The 16,400-nt window shown below is 42.1% G+C and overlaps 2 protein-coding genes across 4 annotated transcripts in view; one reads left to right on the forward strand and one right to left on the reverse strand.

Moving 5' to 3' along the window:
- Positions 1–119: 119 nt before the first annotated feature.
- On the reverse strand, positions 120–7,410 carry pcyt1ba (phosphate cytidylyltransferase 1B, choline a). 2 transcript variants are annotated; one of them, XM_041065419.1, is made up of 8 exons: positions 7,330–7,410; positions 3,122–3,221; positions 1,912–2,028; positions 1,621–1,772; positions 1,336–1,414; positions 1,097–1,239; positions 657–845; positions 120–428 (listed from the first exon to the last, which is right to left on the reverse strand). In XM_041065419.1, the coding sequence occupies exons 1-8, from the start codon at positions 7,408–7,410 to the stop codon at positions 204–206; spliced, it is 1,086 nt and encodes a 361-aa protein (XP_040921353.1). In that variant the 3' UTR covers positions 120–203. The 2 variants fall into 2 exon arrangements, with proteins under 2 accessions (XP_040921353.1, XP_040921354.1); XM_041065420.1 differs by lacking the exon at positions 7,330–7,410 and adding an exon at positions 6,054–6,190.
- Positions 7,411–8,535: 1,125 nt separating this feature from the next.
- The window catches only part of pola1 (polymerase (DNA directed), alpha 1), a 51,619-nt gene continuing 43,754 nt past the window's right edge, over positions 8,536–16,400 (forward strand). For both annotated transcript variants that reach the window (XR_005896564.1, XM_041066288.1), the window contains exons 1-26: positions 8,536–8,658; positions 9,159–9,286; positions 9,469–9,565; positions 9,641–9,718; positions 9,807–9,922; positions 10,097–10,159; positions 10,387–10,488; positions 10,605–10,758; positions 10,856–11,024; positions 11,207–11,379; positions 11,488–11,600; positions 11,890–12,003; positions 12,109–12,183; positions 12,290–12,428; positions 12,637–12,791; positions 12,881–12,965; positions 13,209–13,270; positions 13,488–13,577; positions 13,678–13,794; positions 13,897–14,072; positions 14,261–14,390; positions 15,052–15,171; positions 15,271–15,361; positions 15,457–15,581; positions 15,802–15,951; positions 16,128–16,250. Coding sequence is in view for 1 of the 2 variants with exons in the window: in XM_041066288.1 (XP_040922222.1) it covers positions 8,610–8,658; positions 9,159–9,286; positions 9,469–9,565; positions 9,641–9,718; positions 9,807–9,922; positions 10,097–10,159; positions 10,387–10,488; positions 10,605–10,758; positions 10,856–11,024; positions 11,207–11,379; positions 11,488–11,600; positions 11,890–12,003; positions 12,109–12,183; positions 12,290–12,428; positions 12,637–12,791; positions 12,881–12,965; positions 13,209–13,270; positions 13,488–13,577; positions 13,678–13,794; positions 13,897–14,072; positions 14,261–14,390; positions 15,052–15,171; positions 15,271–15,361; positions 15,457–15,581; positions 15,802–15,951; positions 16,128–16,250 (2,994 nt within the window). In the remaining variant the exon portion in view is untranslated. The remainder of the gene's footprint in view (positions 8,659–9,158; positions 9,287–9,468; positions 9,566–9,640; positions 9,719–9,806; positions 9,923–10,096; positions 10,160–10,386; positions 10,489–10,604; positions 10,759–10,855; positions 11,025–11,206; positions 11,380–11,487; positions 11,601–11,889; positions 12,004–12,108; positions 12,184–12,289; positions 12,429–12,636; positions 12,792–12,880; positions 12,966–13,208; positions 13,271–13,487; positions 13,578–13,677; positions 13,795–13,896; positions 14,073–14,260; positions 14,391–15,051; positions 15,172–15,270; positions 15,362–15,456; positions 15,582–15,801; positions 15,952–16,127; positions 16,251–16,400) is intronic.

The following is a 16,400-nucleotide window of genomic DNA, read 5'->3' on the forward strand; positions in this document are numbered from 1 at the left end:
TGAGCAACGTCCTTGAGGATTACTGTTTCAGTATCCTGCCAGTGTTTGCAAGAGTATCTGTGAGAGTTAGTGTTACTGTGTGTGTGTGTGTGTGTTTAAGTGCGAGTGTGTGTGTGTGTGTGTGTGTGTGAGGTTCTCGGGCAGTGTAGTGTGAGTGAAGTGTTTGTGTGTGCATGGGTGCGTGAGTGTGTTCAACAGTCCATCTATTTCTCGTCTTCGTCACCTTCACTCATGCTGCTTATAGATGCTGACGCCCCTTTGGGGGAGGTTGGGGGCGAGGGCCGTGCATTGTGCCAGCGTGCGGGGGGAGACGGGGGCGAGGGAGAGCGCAGGGGGGACAGTTCGCGGGGTGGGCTGTTGCAGGGCGACTCTCTTGGAGACAGAGCGTAGGACAGCATCCGACCGCTGCGCTCCTGAAACACCTGTTTCTGTACAGAAATAAAAGGGGGAGAGAAACGGTGGATGTTGGCCCATGTATCAGAGAGCTGCATCACATTTTGGGAAAATTTAACACTGTAGCACGACAAATGATTTAAAATGTCCCTACTTTGTGGGGAGAGGAGAAGAATCTACATTACGTTAAGGTATTTACAGTAGACCAGTCTTTATAATGATGATGACAGCGTTTTCTTACTATTTATTTAAGTGTAGCTTACCCAAGTTCCATCTGGTCCAAAAAGTTCTAAGAAGTTGCCAATAAATTCCCTAGATTTCTCTTCCCACTTCTGAATGAGGTCGTGACTCTTCTCCTCCACACGGTAAACAAAATGTTTGCTCTTCTCCTCCACCGTGCGAACTTTCTCCTTCATGCGATCCACCTGGTTCTGTAGTCGGTACTTCTTCTCCTGAGTGGAACAAATGTGGAGGAAAAAAGTAACAACCAAACATATTAATGAATCTCAAAAAAATATAATGTAATTGCATCCTGACTCAGTTAAACTTATAAGGGAGTGCAACCTTTTTAAAGCAGCCAGTTCCAACTTAAAACACACATGCACAGACTACATTGTAAAAGCATCTAAAGTATCTTGCATTTACAAAACTGCAGCAGTCAACATTATAACATTATTACATGTAGAACTGATCATGCTCTTACATTGATGTAGCTGACGTTAAGCTCCTTGGCCGTGTAGCCACGCTGGAGGTTGCGTCGGGCGTAGACGTCATAGTCTCTGACAATTCTGGTAATTATGTCAGATGTTGAGATTCCCTCCGTGCGTTGTGTGGGCACAAACATCCCTGGTTACACACAGACACACACAAAAACTTTCAAAATTTGAACTGAAATCCACAAAAGTATTATGGCCTGGTCTTTTTAGAGCATCACACACTGACCTGCCTCCTTGATGTGTTTATAAACGTCCTCACTTCCTGCTGAGGAGTATGGGATATCATCATGAGCCACAAAATCGATCTGAGAAACAATCAAAGGAGATGTACTGTATTGCAGAAAAACATGAGGTTAAAAAAATAAAAAACAAACTCAAAATCAAATGAAATTATATTAAAAATTAAGTTGATTTAAATTCAGTTGCATCAAATTAGAACTCGGAATATGGCCCTTGGATGCTTCATGCACAGTTAAACACTCGGATGCTGTAAACAACCACACATATGCACCTTGTGTTTCTCAAGGAACTCGGGCGTGAGAGTCCAGGGTGCGTCTCTCAAAACCTCATCGACGTAGCGGCAGTGTCTCAACGCTTCGTAACGTTCGTGCTCCGTCATGACTGTGAAACCTTTGTACTTATGGGTCAGCTCATCACTGCACACTGTTGCATACACATGGGAAGGAAACCACATAAATACCACACAGAAAACACAGAAAATCATATTGGTTAGACCGTTATTTTTAACAGTGGCATTTCATTTTGTGTGTGTGTTTGCCATCTCTCACTGGGTCTGCCTTACCTCCTACTATGAGGTAGGTGTTGGGGAAGAGGTTCTTGGCCTGCATGAGGGCACGAGCATGTCCGGAGTGGAACAGGTCAAAAATGCCATCTGCATAGACTCTGACTGGCCGGTCCACTGAAAACACACAGCAGTATGACAACACATTCACAGATAAGCAAAACTAACTGCTTTATACAGCTTTTATTTAATACATATATTCATGCAGAACAATACCCCAAGAATTTTGATGTCTAAAATTAGCTAAGTTCCCCTTTTATCTTTAGCAATGGCTGGATTAACTTGCTAGACAGCCCCAATACAAACATTAGCTGTTAGGCCCCTATTAATCCCCTATTCCTCCCACTTTTTTCTGTTATTAAACATAATAACCTGGGAATAGCTGGAGTAGCAGTAGTAATAGGTTCTAAAGTAGCTGTGGCACCTGATAGTTGAGGCAATAGCTCTAGCAGAAGGAGTAGTAGTAGCAGTAGTAGCAGTACCATTAGCAGAAGGAGTAGTTGTGGTGGTGGCAAGGGTATAATTTCCACAGGAGATGGGGAGACAAGTTCTGCTCACTGCTCAAAATCCTATTTTTGTCCCTGTCACTTTTACAGTTGCAGTTTGAATTGTTTCTCTGAAGCACCACTAAGTTTTGTCCTCTGACTGTCCAACCACAACCACCATCATCCAGATGGGAGAAGAAGCTCCAAGTTAATCAAAATGTTAAAACACTCATCTGGGTGGCCTTGAGTTATTACTGCACGCTAACAGCATTTAAGCTTTATAAGCTGTGTAGAGTGATTTGCTGACTTTTTTTGCTCCTGGATTTTGCTTCTCAGGCAACATATAAGCTGCCCAACCTCCTTGGTGGAGGGTGGCGATGTGGTGGTGGAAGATTGCAGTCGCTGCTCAAGGCTGAAAAAAAGCCAACTCATAAAAAAAAAATAAAAAATCAGCTTTTATTTCAAGATAGTTTGCCCAAAAAGTTGCTAGACCTGTAATGCAGTAAAAGACAGTGCTCTTTGTTATGAAGTTGTAAATAAAGTGTCATTTCTTGAGTTCAAAGGTTCATTGTTGCCACTGGAAGTGGTTTATGATGTTAGCAAGAGGAGCAGTAATATCAGCAGATGCAGTAATGGCAGTAACAAATGTAGTTAAAGAAAGGAAGGATTAATGTCAGTGACGTTATTGGAGATAAAAGGGAAAGCCAGCGAGAGGAGAGATCAACCTGGGGTGCCTCTGCGGGCCTGAGCGATGGTGAGTTTCTCATGAGGGGCTCGACAATCGCAACTGGTCTCCCTGGCAAAGATGGCAGGCTCTGTCAGAGTCTGCGACAAAGGGAAAGAGAGAGAGTTATAGATAGATAAAGATGAATGAACGATGGAGAGGAGGTTTTACACCTTCTAAAATACCTATATTAAGAACACAAGAGAAACACAGCCGCCACATCCCCTTGACAGTATGCAATATGTCTCCCTTTCCAGGCTCATTTCAGTTACAGTAACCTCCATTAAGTTATTGATCAAAGCTGATGCCTGCTCCATACTGGGACAATGGATTGAGAGACAGACAGAGCTGCACTCAGCGTTATTGATCAGTCCATGTGTGTGAGCGGACATTGCTGCGTACGTAGTCTATGTGTATATTAACATGCAATGGAAATGAAGGAGAGAGCTATCGATCTGTTGTCAAATGCCCCTCAGTAATAAACTAAAATGGAAGGGGGAAGAATGGATGGAAGGAAGTGGTCGCTGTGAAGGTGACCTCCTGAGGTGAATTAGACATGGAGAAAACAATTATTATTTTCAGACAGTTAAATGTGAATGAAGCAGGTAAGGGAGGAATAAAAGACAAAAGGACATGGGAAGATAGACAGAGCAAGAAAGAACAAGTGAGATAATGGACAACACTTTTTAGAACTTGTTAAAACAACATCAAGGTTAAAGTGCTGCAGTGTGAGCCTGGCTGAAAATTTGTCTTTGTGTGCCATCTGTTGACTGCAGGGAATACTTGCTGAATCTCATTCACACCAATGAAATAGACTCAAAGTCAGTGCAGAGCAGAAAGCTGTGGGAGTGTGAGAGGAGGATGGAAAAAAAAAAGTGGATTCAGTCTCTGTGGACAGGACAGGCGACTGACGTCAAAATATCCTGGAGGAGCAACAACAAAACCCGAGTCTGGAAACGTGTTCCGTGAGTACAAACATAGGGACAGACCACGAGAATGGAGACACAGATGCAGGAAAGTGGTGGTGGCTTAGGCAAATATCAGGTCAGCAGTTTGGAATAGCAGTGCAGGTTTAGACAGTGAGACCTAGCAGGTGAATTTGTTTACGAAAATGAAGCTCCAACCCTGAGCTAAAGGGCATATAAACATGTCTTACTTTACATACTCCCAGGTGGCGTCTAGCCACATACACAATTCTGATTTTATTTGGTTTTACAAGAACTGAGCTTTATGTCTCCCTGCCCCATTACAGTAGAGGTGACTTCTTTTTTTGCAGTGCGTAACCTATGGAAAAAATGACAGCACTATCTTTTCCCAGAAATACTGTCACCATTAATCTGGGTATTACACAGAACTTACCGTCAACAGTTTTCAGGACTATTTGGTCAGGTGAAGGTCACTTTAATGATGGATTAAACCTATTCTGAAATGTAAAGTTGTGGCTGTTTCATCACAGGTTTTTCAGAACTTTGTGCCACAATACTTAATCCTTTTGATGGAGAAAGAAATCTGCCACACTGAGGACAATTCTTTTGTCATTAATCTCTAATAGGCAAACATAAACATGTGGGAGGTTCTATTACAGCTATTTGAACCCTTGCGGTGTTGGTGACACTGTTTTAATGTTTTAATTTATAATTTCCACAGGTATAATAATACAATGGATTTTCATCTGTTCTGATCTGTGTTTGTTTATAACAGGTCTACAGGGAGTTTGAACTCTTTGGGGTCCAACTGACCCCAAACATTAGTAACATCCCTATGTAGGAGAACATATAGATCTGTACCTTTCTCTGATAGTGAATTACCTTTTAACAAACAATGGGGCTCTATATTTAATCATGCATAGGACATATAATGTATAAAACACAAAATATGTCTTAATTTGGTTTAATAGCAGTGCTTCGTGTTCATTTACGTAGTAGATAGATTTGTTAAATCTTCATTTTGAATTATATATGTTATAAGAGATGTGAGGTTGCGGGGATTCAGAGGTCTGGAAACAGGCTATTTAGTGCAGTCATGTGGATTTTTAATAGTCTGGCATGCAATTGTCTGTCACAAGTATCAGCATGTATAAAAGCAGGAAACACAGAGGCAGGTAAAGAGTTACAGCCACAAGAGGAACAGAAAGAAAGCATTAATTTTTTAAACATTACCATTGATCTAAGACTCCTTTTAGAGTGACTACTTCCTTTTTACTTGCACATTCTTCAGAATTTAAATTGGTGCAACAACAATATGCTGAGGGAGCGTCCTCATCACCCATGATTCCTTGGGCATGGTGAAAACATAGGGGTAGCTTACAAACATTTAGCACAGAGCAGATGGTAAAGCTTAAACTAACTGACCAGGAGCACACAGGCCTATTAGGGTGGCTGGGTAAAACCCACTCTGGCACAAGCAAAGAACATCTGGCATTAGAAGGATTAAAGCCAAAAAAAAAAAAAGAGAGAGAGAGAAACACGGGAGCACAGGACATGAGAAAACAAGAGCAGCAAAGACTAGACTGTCTCACAAACACAGAGAGAGGATGGAGTGAAGACAGAGAAGAGGAAAAGGCAAAGATGGAGAGCTTGGGAAACCAGGATGAGGAATCACAGCAAAGACCAGCAGAGATGGAGAGAGTACCCAAACATAAGAGGCTTTCTGTCCTTATTGCTGCAAAGTCCCCTCAGCAGGACATCTATATGCTATGCTGTCCACTGTGTAAACCCCCCTCCTCCTTTGGCAACACACACACACACACACACACACTGTCCACTCAGCATTCTGAGCATCTCCCACAGCCACATGCTATAGGGGATCGGTTTCGTAACAGGGGAGAAGGCAGGACCCTTTGTCTCCCTCTCTCCCTCCCTGTCACACACACACTCTTGACACAATGCAAGACGTCTATACGCAGGGAACACACACAAACACAAATGCCCTACCGTCCGGGGGTGGGGGCAGGTGTGCTCAAGCTCCTCCATTATTCCCAAAGACTCATGGGATGCGGCTGTGGTCCCTCAGTTATGTGACTCAGCATCAGTGAGACGATGCCTCTCTCCTCACCACTCTGTCTCTTTCGCCTTCCTCTGTTCCCCCGCCCACTCTTTGCTCTGCCTCTCTGTCTGTCCTCCCCTCTCCTCCTCCTCCTCTTCTCTGATCTCCTGTTGCAGAGAAGAGGAGGCAGTGAGGAGCTCTCACTCTGCGGCTATTTTTCGGAATCACAATTAGAATGAAGTCTGCATTCAATTTGATGTTGTTAATGTTGCAAATATATCATTTAAAATCAACAACGGTTTTATTTGCACTTAAAAAGCCTCAGTTTGTTGCGACAATTGTATAAATTTATCTAGTCTCCATAGAAAACTGAATACTGATTCAACCTGTAGAGGCTTTATAGTTGTCTCACAAATCTCCACACCTGGCACCAATGTTACAGATGTTTACAAAAAACACACCTAGACAAAGGAAAGATATACCAATAATCGATGATGGTGTGTGTTTAGGTCATTCCGCTATATATGTTACGAGTTATCACAGCATCAGACACAGTTTTAGGAGCTGTGAGTGAGTCTTTGTGCCAATAAACGATCTCTGCTTGTTCGCAGACTCTCGACAAGAGCTGATGAGCTCTCGCCATGGCGACGGAAAAAAGAGGAGAGAGCTCCAGGAAAGGACCAATCCGATTGCAGCTCGAGCAGTCCAGCAGTTTAGGCAGTGAGGATTGGTGGAGTGCACCATAGCACCATAGCACCATCAGTGAACGATGATAAATGTAACGTGAAATCAGATAATGTTGGTAGCCTATGTATATTTGGTTTCTCTTATAAGGTGAAATGTTTCAGTGCCTTGCAAGGTTTAGATTAAAAAAAAAAAAAACTTTAGTGGTAACCTTAGTTACACTAAGACAGTATGTGAATGCACTGTTGACATATTTACTGTCTTGTGTCGCGTTATATAGAGATTCATGAGTATAGCTGTAGTTTGAGCTGTCACGCCCAGTTTTGAATAGACTCTGACAGACTATGTGTATTGACTATTTGGCACATAAAGTAAAATTTAGCGTTAGAACTACTTTCCTCTTTTTTTGTACCACATGCTACTTGGCAAACTTTCGACTGGAAGATCATTAAAACACACAGAGATTTAGAAAAACTCTATAAAATTTACTGAAACCTAAACTAGAATTTGAATTCTTTGCACAGGGATGTGCTCTCTTACCTTCAGTGGTCCTCTTCTGCAACAAAGAGGCGCAACAGCTGCGCAAGAGGAATGCGCTCTGATGCGCCGCTGTTTCACCATGGTGTCCAAAACCAAACAATGTAAAGAAGGAATATTAGCTCGCCACTTGCTTTTCTGTCTGGTTTGCGGTTGAATCCAAGGCAGGAGGCTATCAGGTTTTGTTCCATGCAGCACAGCGGACAAGTGCAGCAGAGCGACAACAGCCCGTCTGTCCAGTGTGTCCAAAGGACAGATCATCTGCTCACCACTGATGAGCTGCGACAACTGTGGCCCAAAGTCCACATAGCAGACCGTACAGTAGACCATATGGTCATTTTAGACTGTACATTCACGTACCATCCGTCTATTGTACTGCAGTGGAGGACTTAACTCATGCAGTCTGCAACTTGTAGCCTCATTTTGAAAAGTGAATAAAGTCTCTTATAAAACAATAATGATAAAAAAAACAATGTACATAGGCTGCAATTAGAAAGGATAATATATAGAGCTACAATAAAACAGTTCATATAACCTACTGTACAATCTGTCCTATTAGCCACTTGACAACTATTTGCCAGTAAAGTCACCAATATGATCAGTATGGTGATGTGGCCATAAACCCACTATAGGCTACTGTGTGCTCATTGGATCGGGATATAAATTAACTATCACGGTGATTAATGGCACAAAAGGCCAATACGGGCTGTGGGGATGAAGGACAAAACAGCCTTTGTGCTTTCATTGTTGGGCATACTGTAGTGTCTATGTGGCCCCAATCTGGGACAGGAATCTATTGTGCCCTCCTGGTCGCTATGGAAACGAACTTCATGGGGATACACAGGCACAGACATTGACTATGAAAAAGAAGGGGGACTAATGGCCTAATCCTATAATTTGAGGATAAGGTTGTAATGTTACCGTGATTCCCTGGAAAATACATATACCTCAGACAATACTTGTTCACAGGAATATATTATTATCTACTAGAAGGAAAAAAATACCCTGTCAAAGTTATAGCCTATGTATGTATACATTATTTATACTATGCTTTTTGTTGAACTTGAATTTTACGCTGTGCAACACTGCCACCGTGCGGACAGAGTGGGGACAGCGATTAATTTCATTGGCTTGACAGCGCTGTGCTGTCATTTCCTGCATATGACTTTCCCCGGGAAGACAATTTGGCGCGGAGTGTTCTGTTGTTGTGTTGACCTACCGCCGCCGCGGTTGTGCAGAGTAGCTGTCAGTGAGGAAACGCTGAAGACAAGAAGTTTAAAGTTATGGCTCCGGTCTCAAACCCAGACAAAGACATGGAGGGTCCGGACGCCGGTGAGTTGTTGTGTCGCTGCACTTGCTAGCTAACCTTAGCGGACTCGCACGAGGAAAGCGACGAAGTTAGCTAACACATTAGCTAGCTTACATACTAAAACAGGGAACAAGCTTTAGCCATTAGCATTGTTTGTTTCTATAACTTGGTCGACTTGCAAACAATTTGCCATAAGAGATAAGTGTTGGTATGGCCGAAGGAAGGAGAACATAAACACCGTAAGGTAATGTTTGCAAACATCAGTGCGATGTTTTCGTTGCCGGCCATCCCTCTCCAAACGGTTTAGGCCTTAGAATCCTCATATTCATCACAAAAAAACCCTAAACATGCTCTAATTAGATGCATAATCTCACAGGAAGCATTTCATGTTCAGAGAGTAGAAATGACAAACTATTGCGCCTGTGCTCCTCGGAATATTCACTACAAATGTGGCATTAGTGTAGCATTTGTCTGGATAAGCGTTACCTGCCGCGTCGTCATGTTGATGTGTATCTCTCCTCAGATGATGGAGGTGAAGCCTGCGGTCTGGCGAAGTCTCGCTCCAGAAGGGAGAAGAGGGAGAAGGTGGGAAGGAAGTCTGCACTGGAGCAGCTTAAGAAAGCCAAGAAGGGGGAGAAGGTCAAATATGAAGTAAGTAAGCTGTGTTGTGCATGGCAGTGGATGTCCCACAATCTGTGTGAAAGTGTTTGTGTATTTAATTCAACAGTGTGTAAAACCTCAGCCTTGCCCTGCTTAGGATTCATAAGCATATTTGTGTTCTCAAAGTATTCTTTAATCTTAGTTAATATTCAATCAATGATTATGTTTTCCAGGTGGAGGAGTTAACCAGTGTGTATGAGGAGGTGGACGAGGACGAGTACTCGAAGATGGTACGAGAGCGACAGGAAGATGACTGGATTATTGATGACGGTGAGTCGAACTGTCCTGTATCCACCTCAGGAATATGTGTGATGAGGAGGTTTAACAGTGCTTCTCTTCTCTCAGATGGAACAGGATATGTGGAGGACGGACGGGAAATCTTTGATGACGATTTGGATGATGATGTAGTAGAGAACAAGAAAGGTAAACATTAGGAGTGAATTGGACAATAGCTTTGTATAGGAGTTGGTTCATGGACCGTTGTGTGAATGCATTTTGTTTGTGTTTGCAGGGAAAGCAGGTGCTAAGGGAGCAGACTTGAAGAAAGCTGTGAAGAAATCTGCAGTAACCAAGCCCAACACCATTAAGAGCTTGTTCATGAACAGTAATGTCAAGAGGCCTGCTGAGGTGTGTTTTTGTTAGCATCATTGACTTGTTCTGCTTTATGTTTCAAGTGGGTGGAAAAGCACTAACATACACCTGTTTTGCATCTGAGTTTGGAATAATAAAGAACACAAGTCCTTTATTAAACTCCTTTTTTTGCTCATGCATTGATCAGAAGAATAATTTTGTCTCTTGCAGAAAGATGTGGATCTGTCCAAAGATGACTTATTAGGAGATATCTTACAAGACCTGCACTCTGAGGTTAGTACCATACCATACCAGATAATAATTAAACATAATTAATTGTCAACTAATTCATTTGAATTTTGACTTAGCTATTTGCCACAATTTGCCATATGGTTACTATGGTGATAACACTTTGTCTTATGTTTTTTTTTTTTTTCATAGATCAACTTCTCCACCTCTTACCTAATGTGGGATGTTGTGATACTTGCTTTTTAAATTTGTCTCCATCTCTGCCTCTTTAGAAACAGACGCCTTTGGCACCTCCGCCCGTGGTCACTCTGAAGAAAAAAAAGTCTCTCGGATCTCCCATGAATCCGTTTTCCATCAAACCTCAAATGCCAAAGGTATCAAAATTTTCTGTCATAGTTTAAAAAAAATCTAACATACAATGGGAAGCATGTGTAAACTTTTGAAAATGAAATTTACTCTAAAATAATTTATGTTACCACTGTAATACCAGGAGTCACCCTCGGCTACGGGGTTAAAGGCTAAAGTGATCCGTCCGCCACCTTCTGACCCACCCCCCAGACCATCACCCCGTCATCCTCCCTCCACACCTGTTCTTCCTTTGGAGAAGCAGAAGGCAAAAGTGGAGGAGCCGGATGAAGAGGAAGGTGAGGACACGGTTCTGAAAATGTGCTTGCTTTTACTCTGTTTGAGTCTTCTAGGAAAAAGAACCCAACTAACTGCTTATGGCAATTTATGTCTTAGTGAATGACTCTCTGGCCTTTGATGGTGTGGACTTTGATGAGCCGATGGAGGTTGGACTTGAGGAGGCGAAGCCAGCAGTTACGGAGGATGCTGAGCTTGAAACTAAAGTAGCAGCAGGGGCTGCAGTTAAAGTGGAGCCCAAAGCAGAGCCTCAGGATCCCGTCCTCTTGTGAGTTGTCTATCTGCTTAGTTTGCTACTACGAGTCTTGAAATCCTGCACATAGGTGTTGCATAGAATTTAACATGTGTAATGAATGTATCAAGTGAATTATGTTCTGTGCGCTAACATGGAAAGGCTTCACCGAAGAGCTTGTGTTTTAGCGTCTTTGTTCCTTGTCCTTTTTTTTTCAGGTCCAGCAGGATTGGAAGCTCCTGGGGACAAGACGAGGAGGCTGGAGTCAGTGAGGCTCCAGCAGAGGTGCAGGTCGACTCCAGCCAACTCCCGCTAGTGGAGGGTGCAGATGGGGAACAGGTTTTCCGCTTCTATTGGTTGGATGCCTTTGAAGACCCGTACAGCCAGCCAGGTAAGTCTTGATGTGAAGTTGTAGAGGACATTATTTCTGTAATGCCGTAATCCTGTGATGCTGTTCAGATTTGTAAATGACATATATTTTGATTTACCTGTGGCCTAGGTGTCGTGTACCTTTTTGGAAAAGTGTGGATCGAGTCCGCAAAGTCTCATGTCAGCTGCTGCGTTACGGTCAAGAACATCGAGCGGACCATGTACTTCCTGCCTCGGGAATATGTAAGTCTACTATTCCGTCACGTGACTGTTAATGTCCCTCTGATGCAACAGTTTGTCAGTTTGGGTAGCAAGTGTGGGTAGAAATAATGGAAACAAGAGCGCCATGTTTTAAAGAATGACCAGTTTTCTTTATGATCATAATTCCTTTTTTGTAAGTCCATGTATTTACCATGTAAGATACAGAATAAAGTATAGTCTCCTTACTATAAAATCTATAGATTCACAGGTGTAGGACAATACTAGATTTATTTAAAGTGATTGCTTTATATGTTTTTATTTCAATTTACAGAAAGTGAACCCCAAGACCAAGGAGGTGTCAGATACTCCTGTAGGGATGATGGATGTTTACCAAGAGTTCAACGAGCTCTCTGAGAAGTTCAAGATTATGAAGTTCAAGTCTAAGGTCGGAACCAACTCTGGTTACAGACTATACAGTGTTGCATGATTGTATTTTTCTGCTGACTTGTTTGTAACTGATATAGTGGTGCCTGTGTTTCTCTGTCTGCAGAAAGTGGACAAGAACTATTGTTTTGAAATTCCTGATGTGCCCAGTCAGTGCGAGTATCTGGAAGTCAGATATTCTGTGAGTAGACTAACACATCCATCAGTCTTAGGTTGTCTAGGCCTATATATATATATATTTTATGATAACATGTTTATGTTTCTGTGGTAAATATTGTTTTTTGTAGGCTGAGTTCCCTGCGCTGCCTTCTGACCTTAAGGGGGCGACCTTTTCACACATTTTTGGTACCAACACCTCCAGTCTGGAGCACTTCCTCCTCAGCAGGAAAATCAAAGGCCCATGCTGGCTGGACATCAAGACACCACGTAAGGAGGCTGTATAGAGACACGCCATATGTTTCAAAACTGATAATAACCTGCATTTAGTTAAACTTAGTTTAGTGTAGAAAGAATTTGGCATAAAACAAGTAAGACTAATTTTAGGTTATCACACTGGGAAATGTTCCCAGTGGATTAAATACAACAGCTTGAATCCTCCTAATCTCCTGTAACATCTCCGCTGTGTCTGTCTTAGAGCTGATCAGCCAGCCGGTGAGCTGGTGTAAGGTGGAGGCTGTGGCCCTGAGGAGTGACCTGGTCACCGTGGTTAAAGACCTGTCACCCCCACCCCTCACTGTCATGTCCATCAGCCTCAAGACCATCCAGAACCCCAAGACGCACCACAACGAGGTCCGACCAATGATAGATTCGATATGCATTATTATATAACTGCGTTGTTTTATGGAAAAGGACCTAATGTTTTAATTGTTCCTCTGCAGATAGTGTCCCTGGCTGCACTTGTCCACTATCGGTTCCATATGGATAAAGCTCCACCTCAGCCTCCCTACCAGACCCATTTCTGTGGTGAGTTATTTATTTATTGGCTTTTTCTTTTTTTCTTTTTTCATGTTAGAAAATGTATTAAAATGTTATAGAATTGCATAGAAATGAAATGGATATTTAAGGGAATATAGTCATATTCAGTCCTCATACATTTCAGTTTACATTTTGTTAAGCACTAGTCAAAATTTTACAGCACAGTTTGAAAAAAATGGCCAAATGACGAACATGTGGGAATTGTTAATATTTTCTTTTTGTTTTTTTCAGTGGTCAGTAAACCAGCTGACTGTATTTTCCCATACGACTTCAAAGAGGCTGTGAGGAAGAAGGTGAGCAGCCGCTTTCTAAGGAGCTCAGGTTTCCTGTTTTTTTTCAGAAACAGGAAAAACTTTCTCTAGATATTTTCACAAACATATTTAGTTTATTATATTATTATGTATAGATTTCATAAGACTATATATATAAGAATATTTTATGCACTAGGATTCCTCTTTGTGGTCTGTGTGAATGCAAAACATTGACGATGTGTCTCCCTCCCTCTGTTAGAACGGGAAAGTGGAGATAGCTGCTACAGAGCGGACCCTGCTTGGCTTCTTCTTGGCCAAAATGCACAAGATCGACCCTGATGTGTTGGTGGTGAGTAGAAGATGCTGGGATTGAGTAAATCTATGCAATTTCCTCAACATATTAACATCCTTGTAGAAGCTTATGGGAATATTTCCTGTGTTTCCTTTAGGGCCACGACATCTTTGGTTTTGACCTGGAAGTGCTTCTGCAGAGGATCAACGTGTGCAAGGTTCCACACTGGTCTAAGATTGGTCGTCTTAGGAGGGCCAATATGCCCAAATTAGGGGTAAGAAAAGCAGAAATCACTGGTAATAGAAGTTGATTGTTTTTAAATCTGCTCCATTGTGCACATCACTAAACATTTCACATGTTGTATGTGCTTGTGCAGGGTCGTGGTGCCTTTGCAGAGAAGAGCGCAACCTGTGGCCGTCTGGTGTGCGACGTGGAGATCTCAGCCAAGGAGCTGATTCGCTGTAAAAGTTATCATCTGACTGAGCTGGCTGCGCAGCTGCTGAAAACGGAGCGAGTCACAGTCCCCCCAGAAGATATCAAAAATCTCTATAGGTAGATAAATTTAAAGGGCCATTTCACCAAATGAGGAAACACACCAACACAGAACAATAGATTACATAACTCACATCTAGTAGTAACTCCCTTGGTCTGTTGTAAATGTTACAAAATGTGTGAATGCCCTGTTTTTGACATCAGTGTGGACATTATACGCATCCTAAAAGATGGGTTTTGTGTGTCAGTGACTCTCCTCACCTGCTGTACCTGTTGGAGTTGACGTGGACAGACGCCAAGCTGATCCTCCAGATCATGTGTGAGCTCAACGTGTTGCCGCTGGCCCTGCAGATCACCAACATCGCTGGCAACGTCTTGGTAACATTCAACAACACTGTTTTCTTTACCTTCATTAAACAACCATACTATTATTGCTCAACTCAACCAACAAACTCAAATAACATTTCAGTCTCTTCACAATTTGCTAAATACTGCTTAAGCTGCATCTACCTGAACTGACTCAGGGATGAGCTCTGGAGAATATCTGGCTTTCAAAACTAAAAATGTCTCTACAACCAACATTATGTGGAAAGAAAAAAAGCATTTCAAACACATATGACAAAAAAAAAAAAAACCAAGAATGGACAGTTGAGGTTTTTAAATTCAAGGCAGCGGCTCTTTCTCGTTTATTGTGCAGTTGGAGTAGAAAATTGAAGTCAGAAACAAAACAGTTGGCAGAAAAAAAAGAATGGCTTGGTTCTCACATAAATGAAAAGAAAAGACTTGGAGCTCTTATCTTGATCTTCAGAGCTTTTATCAAGTCTTAGCGCGGTTTTAATCAACTAGTGTGTTTCAGGAAGAACTACAAAATTCAGTGCAATGTGTAAAGTGACATTTTCGATTTCAGTTAGAATGGAACATAAAGCTGCATTACCTCAAAGGCTTACTTCAGGCTGGTTCAAGTCTTTTGTGACCTCTGGTTTAGAACTCTTTTCCTTTTGATAATGCCTTCTTCATTCACCTGCTTTCTTCTCCGCAGTCTCGTACTTTGATGGGTGGTCGCTCTGAGAGGAATGAGTTCCTGTTGCTTCATGCCTTCCATGAGAAAAATTACATCGTCCCCGACAAACCGTCCTTCAGAAAGGCCCAGCTGGAGACGGTAAAGATGCACACGCACAGGTTCTTTTTTTTTTTTCTAATGTATTCATGTAACCAATGTTTCCTGCTACTTATTCCCATCTTTGTTTTTGAATCCCAGGCCGAAGGAGAAGAAGATGTGGATTCAGGGAAAGGCAAGCGGAAGAAGAAGGCAGCCTATGCTGGAGGTCTGGTGCTGGATCCTAAAGTTGGTAAGCACACGTTTGAAGTCTTGTAACTTTATTTGTATCTCCTGTGTTGGCAAGTTTTCATTTTTCTATAACCTCTCTCCACTACCTTTCCATAGGTTTCTATGATAAGTTTGTGCTGCTGCTCGACTTCAACAGCCTGTATCCGTCAATCATCCAGGAGTTCAACATCTGCTTCACCACTGTGCAGAGGGAGGCTCAAAACACACAGAAGAAGAATGAGGTGTGTCATATGTTTACTGTAGGAGCAGGTGTGTTTGTGTGACCAAATGATTCAGTAATAAAAAAAAAATAGTTTTGGGATTAAATGATTTCTGAAACCCAGACATGAATTATTGATTTATCCCAGGAACAAAGATTTAATGTGTTTCACTGTGTTTTTTTTTTTACCCCAAAGAAAAGTTCCTACTCTCTTTTTTTAATTCTTGTTTCTATGGTAATAGGAGGACGAGCTAGAGGGGATTCCTGAGATTCCAGATTCCAGCCTGGAAATGGGAATCCTGCCAAAGGAAATCAGAAAGCTGGTCGAGCGGCGTAGACAGGTCAAACAGCTGATGAAACAGCAGGACATCAACCCAGACCTTTATCTGCAGGTACACATACTAAAGCTCAACCATACATATGTGTGATATTGCACCTGTATTTGCATGCTCATAAGGGCAACACACATACTAACAGCATATCCTTGTTCCTAGTATTTTAATCATGACTTTGAGATGTGCAAATCCTTGTATCTGTTTGGCCTAATTTAAGTCTGAATGTTCCTCAGTACGACATCCGTCAGAAGGCTCTGAAGCTGACTGCTAACAGTATGTATGGCTGCCTGGGATTCAGCTACAGCCGTTTCTATGCCAAGCCGCTTGCTGCCCTGGTCACACACAAGGGTAGAGAGGTGAGTCCACGACTTATATATTCAGGTACACATTAATGATAATCATAGTTTTAGCTGTCACACATCTGATAGCTAAAACCGATCCAAATAAACCGAACTAAAAGAAGATTATGGTTAAAGACTAGTGGTAAACTTCATAAGGTGCAAGCA

Source organism: Toxotes jaculatrix, chromosome 20 (genome assembly GCF_017976425.1).
Source record: "Toxotes jaculatrix isolate fToxJac2 chromosome 20, fToxJac2.pri, whole genome shotgun sequence".
Classification (NCBI taxonomy): Eukaryota; Metazoa; Chordata; class Actinopteri; family Toxotidae; genus Toxotes; species Toxotes jaculatrix.